Here is a 14,531-nt window from a genome sequence, read left to right as displayed (position 1 = left end):
TTCATTATCCCAGAGTTAGGCAAAGGAAAAACTCCCCTTGATCTGACTTTTGTGTTCTTTTGATTTACCCATATTGTTCTTTGGATACTTCTTCCTTTTTTTTCTCACAAGACATTCCAAGCTCATCTTGTACTTTCCCCATTCCAGTCCTAGAATCAGCCATGTCTCCAAGGGACGTTGGTTACTTGTATTGGATAATGGTATTTAGAAATCAGTATTGAGTCACCATATATACTAATTTCCACTGCAGTGACATTGATTCTGGACTCTGAACAGAAAACGTACTTGTATATAAAATGTATATGTATTTCATATGTATAGATCTCTTTATATCTGTGTATGTATAATTATATAAAACCCTAAGTTTACACTGATACCTCTGTTCTAGTCCAATACCATGGGATTTATCCAGCCCTTCTTCTTTTCCATATTTGTGCCATGCTTCTCTGACAGTGGGGAATCTGACTCCACGTGTTCTTAGTACATTTACTAGTTTGATTTGTAACCCTGTGTGTAGCTAATTTCCTGACTCATGAGCCTCCTTCTTGACCCTGGTTCAGTCATACTTGTGGTCTCATGGGCCCACTTGCTTCTGGTCCCCATGGCTACATTTTAACATAATGTTTAACTACATCTAATTTTTTCTTTTATTGCCCAGGTCTTCCAAGATTTGCCAGCCAACCAGAACCTTCTTCAGTTTATGCTGGGAACAGTGCAGTTCTCAACTGTGAAGTTAATGCAGATTTGGCCCCGTTTGTGAGATGGGAACGGAACAGGGAGCCTCTTCCTCTGGATGGCAGAGTTGTCAGACTTCCAAGCGGGACACTGGTTGTCAGCAATGCGACTGAAGGGGATGGGGGCCTCTACCGCTGCATAGTTGGGAGTGGTGGGCCACCAAAATACAGTGATGAAGCTGAATTAAAAGTTCTTCCAGGTATTCATTTACTACCAGGGCTGATGCTTTTATATTTACTGATGGGTAAAATTTGTTCTGTTAGAATTGTTTAATAAACAACATTAAATATGTATGTGACATATTAGTGTCGGCATAAGGAGTCTCAATTTCTTAGAAGGAGGAAAAAGAAGAAAGCATATGAAAAAGATCTGTACTTAAGTTAATGCCTTTGTCAGTAAAAATTTATCAAGCAATAACGTATATTCAATATCTATTGTATTCTTTTTGACTAAAGAAACATTTGCTCTGTGTTTTTCTGGTCAGGCTTACCCACAACAGGATACATCTTTGAGTTCTGTTACTTGCCTACAATAGAATACTTTTTGTAGTTAGGTCTTTTTACTTGTAAGAATTAGAGACTCGCTCAGGCTAGTTTGTACAAGAAATGGGCAGGGTGGTTACTATAGCAGCTCTTGAGACACTGGTAGGCAAGAGTTCCTGAATCTTTATAATCCTCACCCATTTTAATGTAAACCCAGCTCCTCTTTCCTTCTCTTTGTGAGTTCTCATTCTCTCTGCTCCTGCTGGCTTTCCTCATAATCTGGTTTGTGCATCTTTTCTCAGCTATGTAACTTCTTATCATCACTTTCTCTCACCTGTAGCTCACTGTAGTTTCTCTCCTCTTGATGTTTCATGATCTTTCAGCTTCTGTTCCCACTGCTAGGTGCCTGATTCATTTCACATTTCTTATTTTATGTGAGTTTGTGAATATCATTGGACCATCCCTATATAGGATGGGCAGGTTTTATATATGATGACTACATAGGAATATTTTTAGCCTGTGGATTGGCTTGCAAAGTGAGACTAATATGATGATGAGCAGGGACTCTTGATGGTGTTCCTGGTGGTTCTTGAACTAATATTTTAAATGTAGTTTCTTTCTTTGTCATCATCATTCCCTTGTCATTCCTATCCCAGTGTATTCTCAGCTCAGCAGCACGGTTATCTTCAAAACGTGTATCAGATCATGTCACATCTTTGCTCAAAACCTCATATTGGTTCCCCATCTCAGAACAAATCTTAACAGCCTTCACCTGCAAGGCTTTGTATATAAAATTCATGCCACCTCCCTCCCCCATTTTTCTTCTTACGTCTCATACTTTTCTCTTCCTCACTCTGTGATTGTGGTCACCTTATATTTCTAAAACATTCCACGTCATCAAAATTGAAAGGGAACCCACTGTTTGGGAGAACGTATTTGCCAATGATACGTCAGGTAAGAGTTTAATCTTCGAGAGATATAAAGTACTTATAATGACTTAACCACCAGGAACAAAACAATCCAATCAAAATATTGGCAAAGGACTTGAACAGACACTTCTCTGGGGAGGATATACAGATGGCCTATAGACATGAAAAAAATGGTCAACATCATTAGCCATCAGAGAGATGCAAATTAAAATCGCAGTGAGACATCACCCCATACCTGCCAAAATGGCCATCATTGATAAATCAACAAACAAGTGCTGGCGAGGATGTGGAGAATAGGGAGCCCTAGTGCATTGTTGGTCAGAATGTAGACTGGTACAGCCACTGTGGAAAACAGAATGGAATTTCCTTAAAAAAATTAAAAATGGAACTGACTTTTGACCTGGCAAGTCCACTGCTGGGATTATACCCTAAGAATCCTGAAATGCCAATTCAAAAGAACCTATGCACCCCAATGTTCATAGCAGCACAATTTACAATAGCCAAGTGTTGGAAGTAACCTAAGTGCCCATCAGTAAATGAGTAGATCAAAAAAACTGTGGCACATTTACACAATGGAATATTACACAGCAGTAATAAAGAAGGAACCTCTTACCTTTTGAGAAAGCATGGATGGAACTGGAGATTACTACTATGCTAAGTGAAATGAGCCGGTCAGTGAGACAAATACCGTATGATCTCACCTATAAGGAATCTAATGAACAAAACAAACTAATGAGCAAAATAGAACCAGAGGCATGGAAACATGGCACAGACTGATGGCTATGATCAGGGAGAAAGGTGGTAGGGACTGGCTGAAAGAAGAGGAAGGGATTAGCCAAAGAACATACATGTATTCCCCCTCCACCCAGCCTGCCCCCGACTCCCACAGTCAATGGTGTAGGGAGTAAGGGGCAGGCTGGGTGGAGGGGGAACAAATTGGGGCAACTGTAATAGCATAACAGTAAAGTATTTAAATTTAAAAAGCACTGCAAACATGATCTTGCTTTGAGGCCTTTTTGCTTGTCATCTTTTTCTAATCCTCTCCCCTCTTTGCCTGACTTACCTCTGTGCTCCAATAGGACTTTCTCAGGGAAGCCTTTCTTGACCACTCTTTCAAACGACCATCTTCCGTTCCCACCCCCTGCCCCCTTAACCCTGGTGCTTTCTCCTTCCCCCTTCATTTTATTTCAGAACATACCGTGTGTGACATACTTACATCTTCTATTTGTTGTTTCTCCCTCTGTTAGAATGTAAACTCAAAGAGGACAAGGAATTTGGTCTGATGCTAAGAATGTAACTGGCAGGTAGAGGCTGGTAAATATTTGTTCAAATTTGTTTCTATCAAAACCCAGTTAAATCTAACTAAATAACTCAAGGTTAAAAAAAAAAGAGAACTATTGTCAGATAGCTATGCCTTCCAGCCTAGTACTTGACTGACTTTTACGTGGCACAGTTCAGTTTTTTTCTATACCCAGGGAAGCATTCAAGCAGGTCCTCCAGACTGGATCCTAGGAAATGAGGTGCGTAGTGCCCAAGGACGAACCTCCCCCTGAGGTCTGCAGCCAAAACGAAGCGCGGACTGTTTTGTTTACCTAGTCAGGAGAGCTGTGCTTGTCCAGCCAGCAAGTCTTTTTTTAAAAAACATGTATTTTACTATTATTTTTCAATTACATTTATTTATATTCAGTATTATTTCGTATTAGTTTTAGGAGTACATCAGCAAAGTTAGATAATCATATACTTTACGAAGTGTTCCCCCAGTATTTCCAATGTCCACATATAATACTTATTACAATATTACTGATTATATTCCCTGTGTGGTATTTTACATACCCATGACTATTTTCTAATTACCAATTTGTAACACATATAATACATTAATATTAGTAAAATGCTAAATAAGTTTATTTTTTAGATTAGCATTAAAAAACTCAAAACTTTTTTTGATGATGATTAAAATACGACAGCTGATTTATTTTTGGTTGAAACATAATCCACAATAAATTGCTGATGTTCTACTGTTTTTACTTCTGTAAAGGACAGTTTCTTTTTTTACTTTAATTTTCAGTTACAATTACATTCTATATTATTTTGTATTACATTCAGTGTATAGCATAGCGATTAGGCAGTCATATACTTTACAAAGTTTTCCTGCTGGTATTCTCAGTGCCCACCAGGCACCATAGATGGTTGTTACAATATTATCAGCTATACAAGAGGAAATACCCCCCAAATGGAATTTATTTATAAAAAATTGTGTATTCTTACATATTTAAACTTCAGTCACCTTCACACTACTGTCCATTTGATGAGTACACCTGTCGAGATGTTTGCTGCTCAAAACAGTTTTGAACTCATCAGTTTTGATGCCTGTTTGTACATCTGCTGTTTTTTGCGTCACCTCTTCCACATTGGCAAAATGTTTGCCTTTGAGGCCTTTCCACATCCAAGGAACAAAAAAGGTTGTTTGGGGTGAGATCTGGTAAATAGGGAGGGTGGTACATGGGGTCATGCTGTTTTCAGTCAAAAGCTGCTGAACACTCAGCTTGCTGTTGGTAGACGTACTCACAAACAACCCATCATGAAATGGGCAAACAACATTGAAAAAGGCTGCAAAAAAATTCACTGCAAAAAAAATGCAGCCTCTCACAATGCCAGCTGGTACACTGATACAGATGGGTTCTTGGAACACTCTCCTAGTGGGAGAAGCCTGTACTACAAGGGGCCAACTGCAAGATAATTCCAGGGTTTTGGGGGGTCCCCTCTCATATTCCCTATGCTGTACTTGAGATCCCCTGACTATTTGTAACTGCCCATCTGTACCTACCAATTCCTTCACCTTTTCCATCTAGTCCCCCAACCCCCTCCCCTCTAACAACCATCAGCCTGCTCTCTCTGAGTCTGTTTCAATTTTGCTTATTTATTTGGTTCTTTAGACTCCCCATATAAGTGAAATATATGGTCTTTTTCTTTCTCTGACTGACTCCATGTAGCATAATACCATCTAGGTCCATGCATGCTGTCAACAAATGGGAAGATTTCAGTTTTTGATGGACAAGTAAGATCCATTGTATATATGTCCCCCCTCTTTATAATTCACTCCACTCTTGGTGGACACTTGGGTTGTTTATGTATCTTGGCTATTGTAAATACCACTGCACCAAACATAGGGGTGCATATATTGTTTCAAATTAGTTTGGGGGTTTCTTTAGATGTATACTCAGTCAGTAGTGGAATCACTGGGTCGCAAGGTAGTTCAAGTATAATTTCTTGAGGACTCACCCTCCATACTGCTTTCCACAGTGGCTGCACCAGTCTGCATTCCCACCAGCAGTGCACTAGGTTCCCTTTCCTCCACGTCTTCGCCATCATGTGTTGTTCGTGGGTTTATCGATGGTGGCCACTCTGACAGGTGTGAAGGGATATCTCATAGTGGTTTTAATATTTGCATTTCTCTAGTGGCTGGTGATGTTGATTATTTTTTCAAATGTCTGTTGGCCATTTGTGTGTCCTCCTTGGAGAAGTGTCTGTTCAGGTCCTCTGCCCATTTTCAATTGTATTGTTTGTTTTTTTCTTGTTGAGTTTTATGAGTGCTGTATAAATTTTAGATATTAACCCCTTATTGAATGTATCATTGTCAAATACGCTGTTCAGTAGGTTGTCATTTTGTTCTGTTCATGGTTTCTTCTGCTGTGCAAAAACTGTTTGGATTGATGTAGTTCCATTTATTTATATTTGTTTCTCTTGCCTGAGGAGATCTATCAGGAAAAACACTGCTAAAAGAAATGTCAGATTTGATTACATATATTTTCTTCTAGGTGTTCTGTGGTTTTGAGTCATACATTTAAGTCTTTAATCCATTTTGAGTTTATTCTTGTATATGATATAACAAGGTGGTCTAGTTTCATTTTTCTTTTGCATGTATCTGTCCAGTTTTCCCAGCACCATTTATTGAATGAACTATCTTTATCCTTTTGAATGTACTTGCCTTTGAACTAATTGAGCCACGTAGGCGTGGGTTTATTTCTGGGCTCTCTGTTCTAGTGCATTGATCTCTGTCTGTTATTGTGCCAGTACCATGCTGTTTTGATTGCTAAAGATTTGTTGTATAATTTTATATCAGTAGTGGTGAGGCCTCCAACTTTGTTCTTTTTTCTCAAGATTGCTGTGGCTCTTCAGCATCTTTTGTGGTTCCATATATTTGTTTTAGTTCTGTGAAATACTCTGTTGGTATTTTGGTATGAATTGCATTGAATATATAGATTGCTTTAGGTAGTATAGATATTTAATGATTTACTTCTTTCTATTAATAAGCAGAGTATATGCTTTCATTTACTTGTTTTTTATTTAATCTTTTTACTTCAGAAACATAGTCTTCTTGAGTAATACAAACTTCCAATTTTCTATGGAATTTTGAGAGGACATTGTTTTTTGGTTACAGGGCATAGATAGATCAATGCTAGTCAGAGAAGCTTGTTTTGTGGTTGATGACAGAGGTGAGAGCAGGTTAATGTCAGTCTGAGAAGCAAGTGATTCTATTGCTGAATAACCTGTTGACTTTTAAACCTGTGGCTGCCCCCGATTGGTTGGCTCTCAAGGCATGTTTACTGAAATGGATTGTTACTGGTCTGTTAGACAGTTTTTATTTGTTACCATGGCTACAAGACTATCATTGTTTCATGCACAACTTGAAAGCCAGATAATGGTGGTTGTTGCCGTGAATATAAGACATCTTTCCCTAAGAATATGGGAAAGATGCTTTCCCATCTTGCTAGAGGTGACTCTAGCAAGAGTCACCTCTCTGCCTGAGAATGTTTTCTTTTCTCCCTTCAAAACTTAACACTGGAAATATCACACCATCAAAACTTAGAGAACCCTATCTTTTCTTCATAAGAGTGTGGCTTTTTCATATATCCTTAAGGAACAACTATATAAAGTGAACACACGTATAGTAGTAGCCTGATAGTTGCACTATTATACAGTCAAAGGATTGACAGACTGAGAGAACCAAGTTAAAGGTGAAACTCAGATTTTCAGAAGTAACACACAGGTATGGGTAAGGAAAGTAAACCTGTGATGTCACTGTGAACGGGGAGAATTACAAGGATTTAGAGCTTGCTCAGTCTTTTTCTCTTTGTACCAGTCAGGAGGTGTTTATTTTTTCCTATTTTTTAAAGTAAAGGGGATTCATGTCAAACCTCCCTCAGTTGACTAGTAAGTACCTTGAAGGCAGCAGCTATAACTTACACATCTTGAAAGGCCCCAGAGAACCTAGCACATTGTTTCACACATAGAATTTAAGAAATGTTGGCTCATTTAAATGGAATTTTCTTGTCACTTTTGCTTAAAATATTTTAAATACAAAGCCAATCAGACTGAATAGGAATTTCCCATTCCTTATTATTAAAGTGGAAAAGTGCTTTCTTAATTATTGTTTTTTATTCATTTCTTTTTTTAGATCCCGGGGTCACATCAGACGTGGTATTTTTGAAACAGCCTTCTTCGCTAGTCAGAGTTGTCGGTCAGAGTGCGGTGTTGCCGTGTGTGGCTGCGGGGCTTCCTCCTCCAACCATTAGATGGATGAGAAATGGGGAGGCGCTTGGCACAGAAAGGTAATGTCCGCCGAAAACCCTTTTCTGCAGTAGCTTGAGCCTTGGTCTTATCCTGGTTGGGACTGTTGATTAATACCCCAAATATCCAGGTTTCAATAGAAAAATCACTCCTCATACAAAGAACCGGGAAATCTCAAGTGAGGAAAGACAACCAATGGATGCCATCATTGAGATGACAGGTTTGAGAATTAACTGGCAGAGGTTTTATAGCAGTCATCATAAAAATGCTTCAGTGAGCAATAATGAACACATTTGAAACAAATGGAACATGGAATGTCTCTGCAAAGAGAAAAGAAATGTCTTCTAAAAGAAATGGGAGGTTTAAAGAAAAACATTCGGCAAATTTTGAAGCTAGAGAATAAAAAAAACCCTCAGTGGATGGGCTCAGCAGCCAACTGAATGGGGTGGAGGAAAGAATCAGTAAACTGGAAGAAGAGAGAAAACACAAATGTTCCATGTTAGGAATGAAACAGAGGATGCCACTGCAGACCCTGCAGACATCAAAGGATGATTAGGAAACACTGTAAGTAAATGTACACGTGTAAACTTGACAATGTAAACAAGATAAACCACTTTCTCAAGAAAAACAAACTACTATTATCTAGTCCGACATGAAATAAGTAACCCAAATAACCCTTTAACTGTTTGGGAGAATGAATTTGTAATTTTAAAACTCCCCAAAAAGAAGTCTTCAGGCCCAGATAGTTTCACTGGAGAATTCTATCTATATTTAAAGAATATTTAACAGATATTCTATGCAGTCTCTCCAGAAAACAGAAAAGGAGGAACTAAAATTAGTACCAAAACTAGACAAAGATAGTACATAAAAGGAAAACTACAGATAAATATATTGGGTTGGCCCCAAAGTCTGTATATATTTTTTCTTAAATAAAAGACCCATTTTTCATTTTCACCAGTAACTTTATTGATTTAGATATTTTCTTTCTGCTGTCTCCCATGTGGTATAACATTTAAGTGTTCTCAGTTAATTTCTGCATTTGATTGCTGTTAATTTTAACTGGTCCATCCTACCATGGAGCATCGTCAAATGAGAAATCTCCAGCATGAAACTTTGCAAACCACTTTTGACATGTTCGATTAGTCACAACACCTTTTCCGTACACTGCACAAATCTTTTTTTGGTGTTCATTGTGTTTATACCTTTCTTTGAAATAATAAAGCATAATATGCCAAAAATGTTGTGTATTTTTTTCATCTTCAATATTAAATTGGATACATAGAAATTCACCAGTTTTGATGTTCTTTATTTTTATTTTGTTATTTTTAAAATATATTTTATTGATTATACTATTAGAGTTGTTCCAATTATTCCTTCTTTGCCCCCCTCCACCTGTTACGCCCCATTCCCTTTGGCAATCCCTCCACTTAGCTCATGTCCGTGGGTCATATATATAAATTCTTTTGCTACTCTATTTCCTATACTGTTCTTAACATCTGCCTCTTTTGTATCTACTAATTTATGCTGCTTAACCACTGCACCCTTTTTTCCCTACTCCTCTTCCCCTCCCAACTATAACCCTCTAATGGTCTCCATATCTATTCTATTTCTGTTCTGCTTGTATGCTTAGTTTGTTTTTAGATTCAATTGATAATTGTGAATTTTTTGCCATTTTAACATTCATAGTTTTGATCTTCTTTTTCTTAAATAAGTTCCTTTAACATTTTATATAATAATGGCTTGGTGATGATGAACTCCTTTAGTTTTTTCTTGCCTTGGAAGCCCTTCAATTCTAAATTACAGCTTTGCCAGATAGAGTAGTCTGGGTTGTCGGTCCTTATTTTCATCACTTTGAATACTTCTTGTCAGTCCCTTTTTGCCTGCAAAGTTTCTTTTGAGAAATCAGCTGATAGTCCTGTGGGAACTCCTTTGTAGGTAACTGTCTCCTTTTCTCTTGTTGCTTTTAAGATTCTCTGTATGTTTAACCTTTAGCATTTTAATTGTGATGTGTCTTGGTGTGGTCCTCTTTGGGTCCATCTTATTTGGAACTCTCTGTGTGCTCCCTGGACTTGGATCTGTATTTCTTTTTTCAAATTAGGGCAGTTTTCTTTCATTATTTTTTCAAGTAAGTTTTCAGTTTCTTGCTTTTCCTCTTCTCCTTGTAGCACCCGTATGATTCAGATGTTGGTATGTTTGAAGATGTCCCAGGACAGATGTTTAGTCTGTCCTCATTTTTTTGTAATTCCTTTTCCTTCTTCCTGTTCTGATTGAATGTTTTTTTCTTCCTTATGTTCTAAATCATTGATCTGATTCTTGGCCTCATCCACTCCACTGTTGTTTCCATGTACATTTTTCTTTATTTCTCTTAATTTAACTTTCATTTCTGATATTTTATGCTATTGTAGTATCCAGTGTGGTCCTTGAGTGTCCTAATAACCAGTGTTTCAAACTCGGCATCTGATAGATTGCTTATCTCCATTTTGTTTAGTTCTTTTTCTGGAGTTTTGATCTGTTATTTCATTTGGGCCATGTTTTTTTGTCTCCTCATTTTGGCAGCCTCCCTGTGTTTGCTTCTGTGTATTAGGTAGAGCTGCTCTGACTCCCTGTCTTAGTGGGATGAACTATTGTAGAACCCTGGGCAGAGTGGTCTGGTGTGCGGATGGGATCTTGTGCTCACAAGGTGTCCCTCCAGATTTTTACCCACTACACAGGGGTGTGGGACTGCCCCTTCCCTATCTCTGTGCCTCTCTGAGTGCCTCCGCAGGTCTCTGCCCCTCCTACCCATCTGTTTGAATGTGGCTTCATTAATTCCTTGGTTGTTTGACTTCCAGACACTTGATTTTCTGATGTTTTGGGTGATACTTGTTTTGTAGACTAGCTGTAATTTTTGCTGTGGTTGTATAAAGAAGTGAGCTGTGTTTCCCTATGCCTCTGTCTTGACCAGAAGTCAGTAAGTTTTTTTAAACACACTGATATGACAGCTGCTACAATACAATCTAAAAAGTTGTTTTAAATGAAGTTTAAGACAACTAAATGCTACTAGAGCCATCTTACAGGAAAAAAAGCAAAGTCTTTGGCCAACCCAATATATAAATAGAGACACAAACAATCTTACAATATAGCAAATAGAATTCAGCAATATGTAAAAAGTCATACAAGTGAGGTTTATTCCAGGGCTGCAAGGCTGCCTTAGTGTTCCAAAATTAATGTGATCCACCATTTTAATAAACTGAAGGAAAAAACCTACAGGACCAAAATTTATTAGTGGAGAAAAAGCATTTGACAAAATTCAGCACTCATTATTTTAAACAACTCTCAGAAAAATAATTAAGAATATCTAAAAAAAATCTACAGCTAATATTATGCTTAGTGGTGAGAAGACAGTACTTTCCCTTTGAGATGAGGAATCAGTTAAAGCACTTCACTGTCATAGGGCAAAAGTTCTAGTTGGTTCAATAAGGCAAGCAAAAATAAAGGCATATAGATGAGAAAGGATGAAATAAAACATTTCCTATTTGCAGATGGTGTGTTTGTCTAAATAGAAAATCCTAAGTAATTCATAAAAAACTCCTAGAACTAAGACTTATGTTCATCAAGTTTGGGAGATGAAAGTCAGTTGTGTTTTTATATGTTAGCAATGAATATGTGAACCCTGAAATTACATTCAGTCACAAAAAAATTGAAATATTTGGTTTAAATCTAACAAAACCTGTTAAGTTTGTATGCTGAAAGCTAAAAATGCTAATGAAAGAAATCATGAAGATCTAAATAAGTGGAGAGACATATTATGTCCATTTACCATCCAAACATCTGGATTGTAAAACTCAGGATAATTAAGGTGTCAGTTCTCTTCCAGCTGATCTACAGATTAGCCCAATTCCTGTTAAAATCCCGACAAGATTTTATGTATATGTAGGCAAGATTATTCTAACATTTATATGGAAAAGTAAAGGAACTGCAATAGTTAAAATGATTTTTTAGGTGGGAAGACTCAGTCTACCTGATTTTAAGACTTACTGTATAGCTACAGTAATTAAGACTGCAGTATTAATGGAGAGACACACATTATCAGTGGGACAAAACAGTTAATCCAGATGTAGACCCACATAAAAAGGCACAACTAAATTTTGACAGATGCAAAAGCAATTTGATGGAGGGAGGATTGCCTTTTAAACAAATAGTACTGGAGCAGTTGGACACCACACCCGTCCATAGTCAAAAAAAACAAACCTCAACCTTAAGTCTCATATCTATGTAAAAAATTAACTCCAAATGGATTATGGAACTAAAGGAAAATGAAGTTTTAGGAAAGAAACATAGAAAATCAGGATCTAGGGCTATGTTAAGTTCTTAGATTTGACACTAAGACACAATCCATAAAAGGGAGAATTGAAAATTGGATTTCATCAAAATTAAAAACTTCTCTCTGTGGAAGACACAGTTATAGGGATGAAAAGATAAGCGACAGAGTGAGAGAAAATATTTTCAAACTCATCTCCAACAAAGGACTAAAACATGAAAAGATGTTCAACACTACTAGCTATCAGAGAGATGCAAATTAAAACCACAATGAGATACCACCTCACACCTGCCAAAATAACTATCATTAGTAAATCAACAAACAACAAGTGTTGGAGGAGATACGGAGAATAGGGAACTTCAGTGCACTGTTGGTGGGAATGCAGTATGGGTTTCCTCAAAAAAAAAATTAAACTGCCTTATGATCTAGTGATTCCACTGCTGGGAATATACCCTCAGAATCATGAAATACCAATTCAAAAAAATTTATGCACCCCAATATTCATAGCAGTGCTATTTAAAATCACCAAGATTTGGAAACAGTCCAAGTGCCCGTCAGTAGATGAGTGGATCAAAAAACTGGTACATTTACAGTTTTACTGGAATACTGTGCAGCAGAAAAAAAGAAGGAATCTCTGCCTTTTGCAGCAGCATGGTTGGAACTGGAGACTATTACGCTAAGTGAAATACTTAGCATAAGTATCAGTATGCTAAATATTTCACTTAGCATAATAGGTGAAAGATAGATATCATTTGATCTCACTTATAAGAGGAATGTAGTGAACAAACTAATGAGCAAGACAGAACCAGAGGCATGGAATCAGGGAATAGACTAACAACAGTATGAGGCAACAGGGTAGGTGGGACTGATTGGAAGAAGGTGAGGGATTAGTCACAGAATACACTGAAGGACACATGGACAGTGGTGTGAGGATTGACTATGGAAGTGGGAGGCAGGGTGGCTGGAAGCGGGCAAAGTGGGGAAAATGGGACCTTCATAATACTACAAGTAGAAAAAGAAAAAATGGGAAAAAAAACAAAAAAGAAAGAAAAAGCAAAAATGTAAATGTCATGTATAATTATACTATTCATGATTATTAAAATGTTAGTGTACTCTAAAAATAAAAAAATGTGTAAGGGATATCTCAAAATTTAACATTAAAAAGCATATAATCCAGTTACACCATGGACAAAGGCATGAATAGATGTTTCACCAACAAAGGTATATAGATAGCAAATAAGCACAAGAAGAGTTGCTTAACTTTTATTAACCATTAGAGAAATGCATATTAAATCCACAGTGAGATAGCACTACATGTATATCAGTATCACTAAAAATTTTTTTTAAATGGTAACACCTGTCCTGTCTGGTATGGCTCAGTGGACTGAGTGCCAGCCTGCAAACCAAGGGGTCTCCAGTTTGATTCCCAGTCAGGCCACATGCCTCGGTCAGGTCCCCAGGAGGGGGCATGCAAGAGGCAACCGCACATTGATGTTTCTCTCCCTCTCTCCCTCCTTTCCCCCTCTCTAAGAATAAATAAAATAATAATAAAATAATAATAATTAAAGAAAGGTAACACCAAATGATGTCAAGGCTTCGGAGGAGCCGGATCACTCTGACAATGCTGATGCGAATGTGAAGTGGTACAGCCACTCCAAAAACCTGCTGGGCAGTTTCTTGAAACAGACTGTGTGCAACTACCATATGACCTAACATTTACACTCTTACTCTTCGGCTTTTATGCCATAGAAATGAACTTACATTCACACAGAAACCTGGCCACGTATATTTATAATAATTTTCTTCATAAGAGCACCAAATTGGAAACCACCCCAATGTCCTACATTGAGTGAATGGTTAAACAAACTGTGGTATCTCCATACTGTAAAATTACTGCTAAGCAATAAAAGGAATGAACTATTGATCTGTGTAGGAACTTGGGTGAATCTTCATAGAATTACGCTTGGTAAAAAAAAAGCCAGTCTTCAAAGGTTACATATTGTGTGATTCTATAACATTCTTTTTGAAATGACTGAAAATTGCTGAAATGGACAGATTAGTGGCTGCCAGGGGTTAATTAGGAGGTGGGAGTGGAAGGGAAGTGGGTAAGGATATAAAAGTGCAGTACAAGGTAGTGGTGATGGAAATGTCAGTGTCCTGGTTGACATACTGAGCTACAGATTTATAAGATGTTACCACTGGAGGAAACTGGGTAAAGGGCACATGGTATCTCTCTGTATTATTTCTTAGAACTGCATATGAATCCATAATTACCTCAAAATAAAAAGTTTAGAGAAAAAATGACAGTAAATTTGTACTAGAGAATATATGAGAACAACATCTGTGTGGAAGAAGTCCAACCACTGTTAATATAACAAGAATGGTTTGTACAACATCAGTGTAACCTGGCAGCCAAGGAGAATGGACTGGAATGGGCATGTGTGAACAATAATGACTTCATTGTACTAGTCAGTGGGGGCAGTAGATGCCATTGCGTGAGGATGTGTCCTGTGT

General features: G+C 37.6%; 1 protein-coding gene across 8 annotated transcripts in view; it reads left to right on the top strand.

The window, feature by feature from the left end:
* NEO1 (neogenin 1) overlaps positions 1-14,531 on the top strand; it is a 231,157-nt gene that overhangs the window by 76,220 nt on the left and 140,406 nt on the right. For all 8 annotated transcript variants that reach the window (XM_037047083.1, XM_037047089.1, XM_037047091.1 and 5 more), the window contains exons 3-4: positions 659-934; positions 7,605-7,758. In XM_037047083.1, the coding sequence (XP_036902978.1) occupies positions 659-934; positions 7,605-7,758 (430 nt within the window). The remainder of the gene's footprint in view (positions 1-658; positions 935-7,604; positions 7,759-14,531) is intronic.

Source organism: Sturnira hondurensis, unplaced genomic scaffold, assembly GCF_014824575.4.
Source record: "Sturnira hondurensis isolate 20B ecotype Veracruz unplaced genomic scaffold, ASM1482457v3 Scaffold0005329, whole genome shotgun sequence".
Taxonomy (NCBI): domain Eukaryota; kingdom Metazoa; phylum Chordata; class Mammalia; order Chiroptera; family Phyllostomidae; genus Sturnira; species Sturnira hondurensis.
This window is presented reverse-complemented; position numbering and strand designations above follow the sequence as displayed.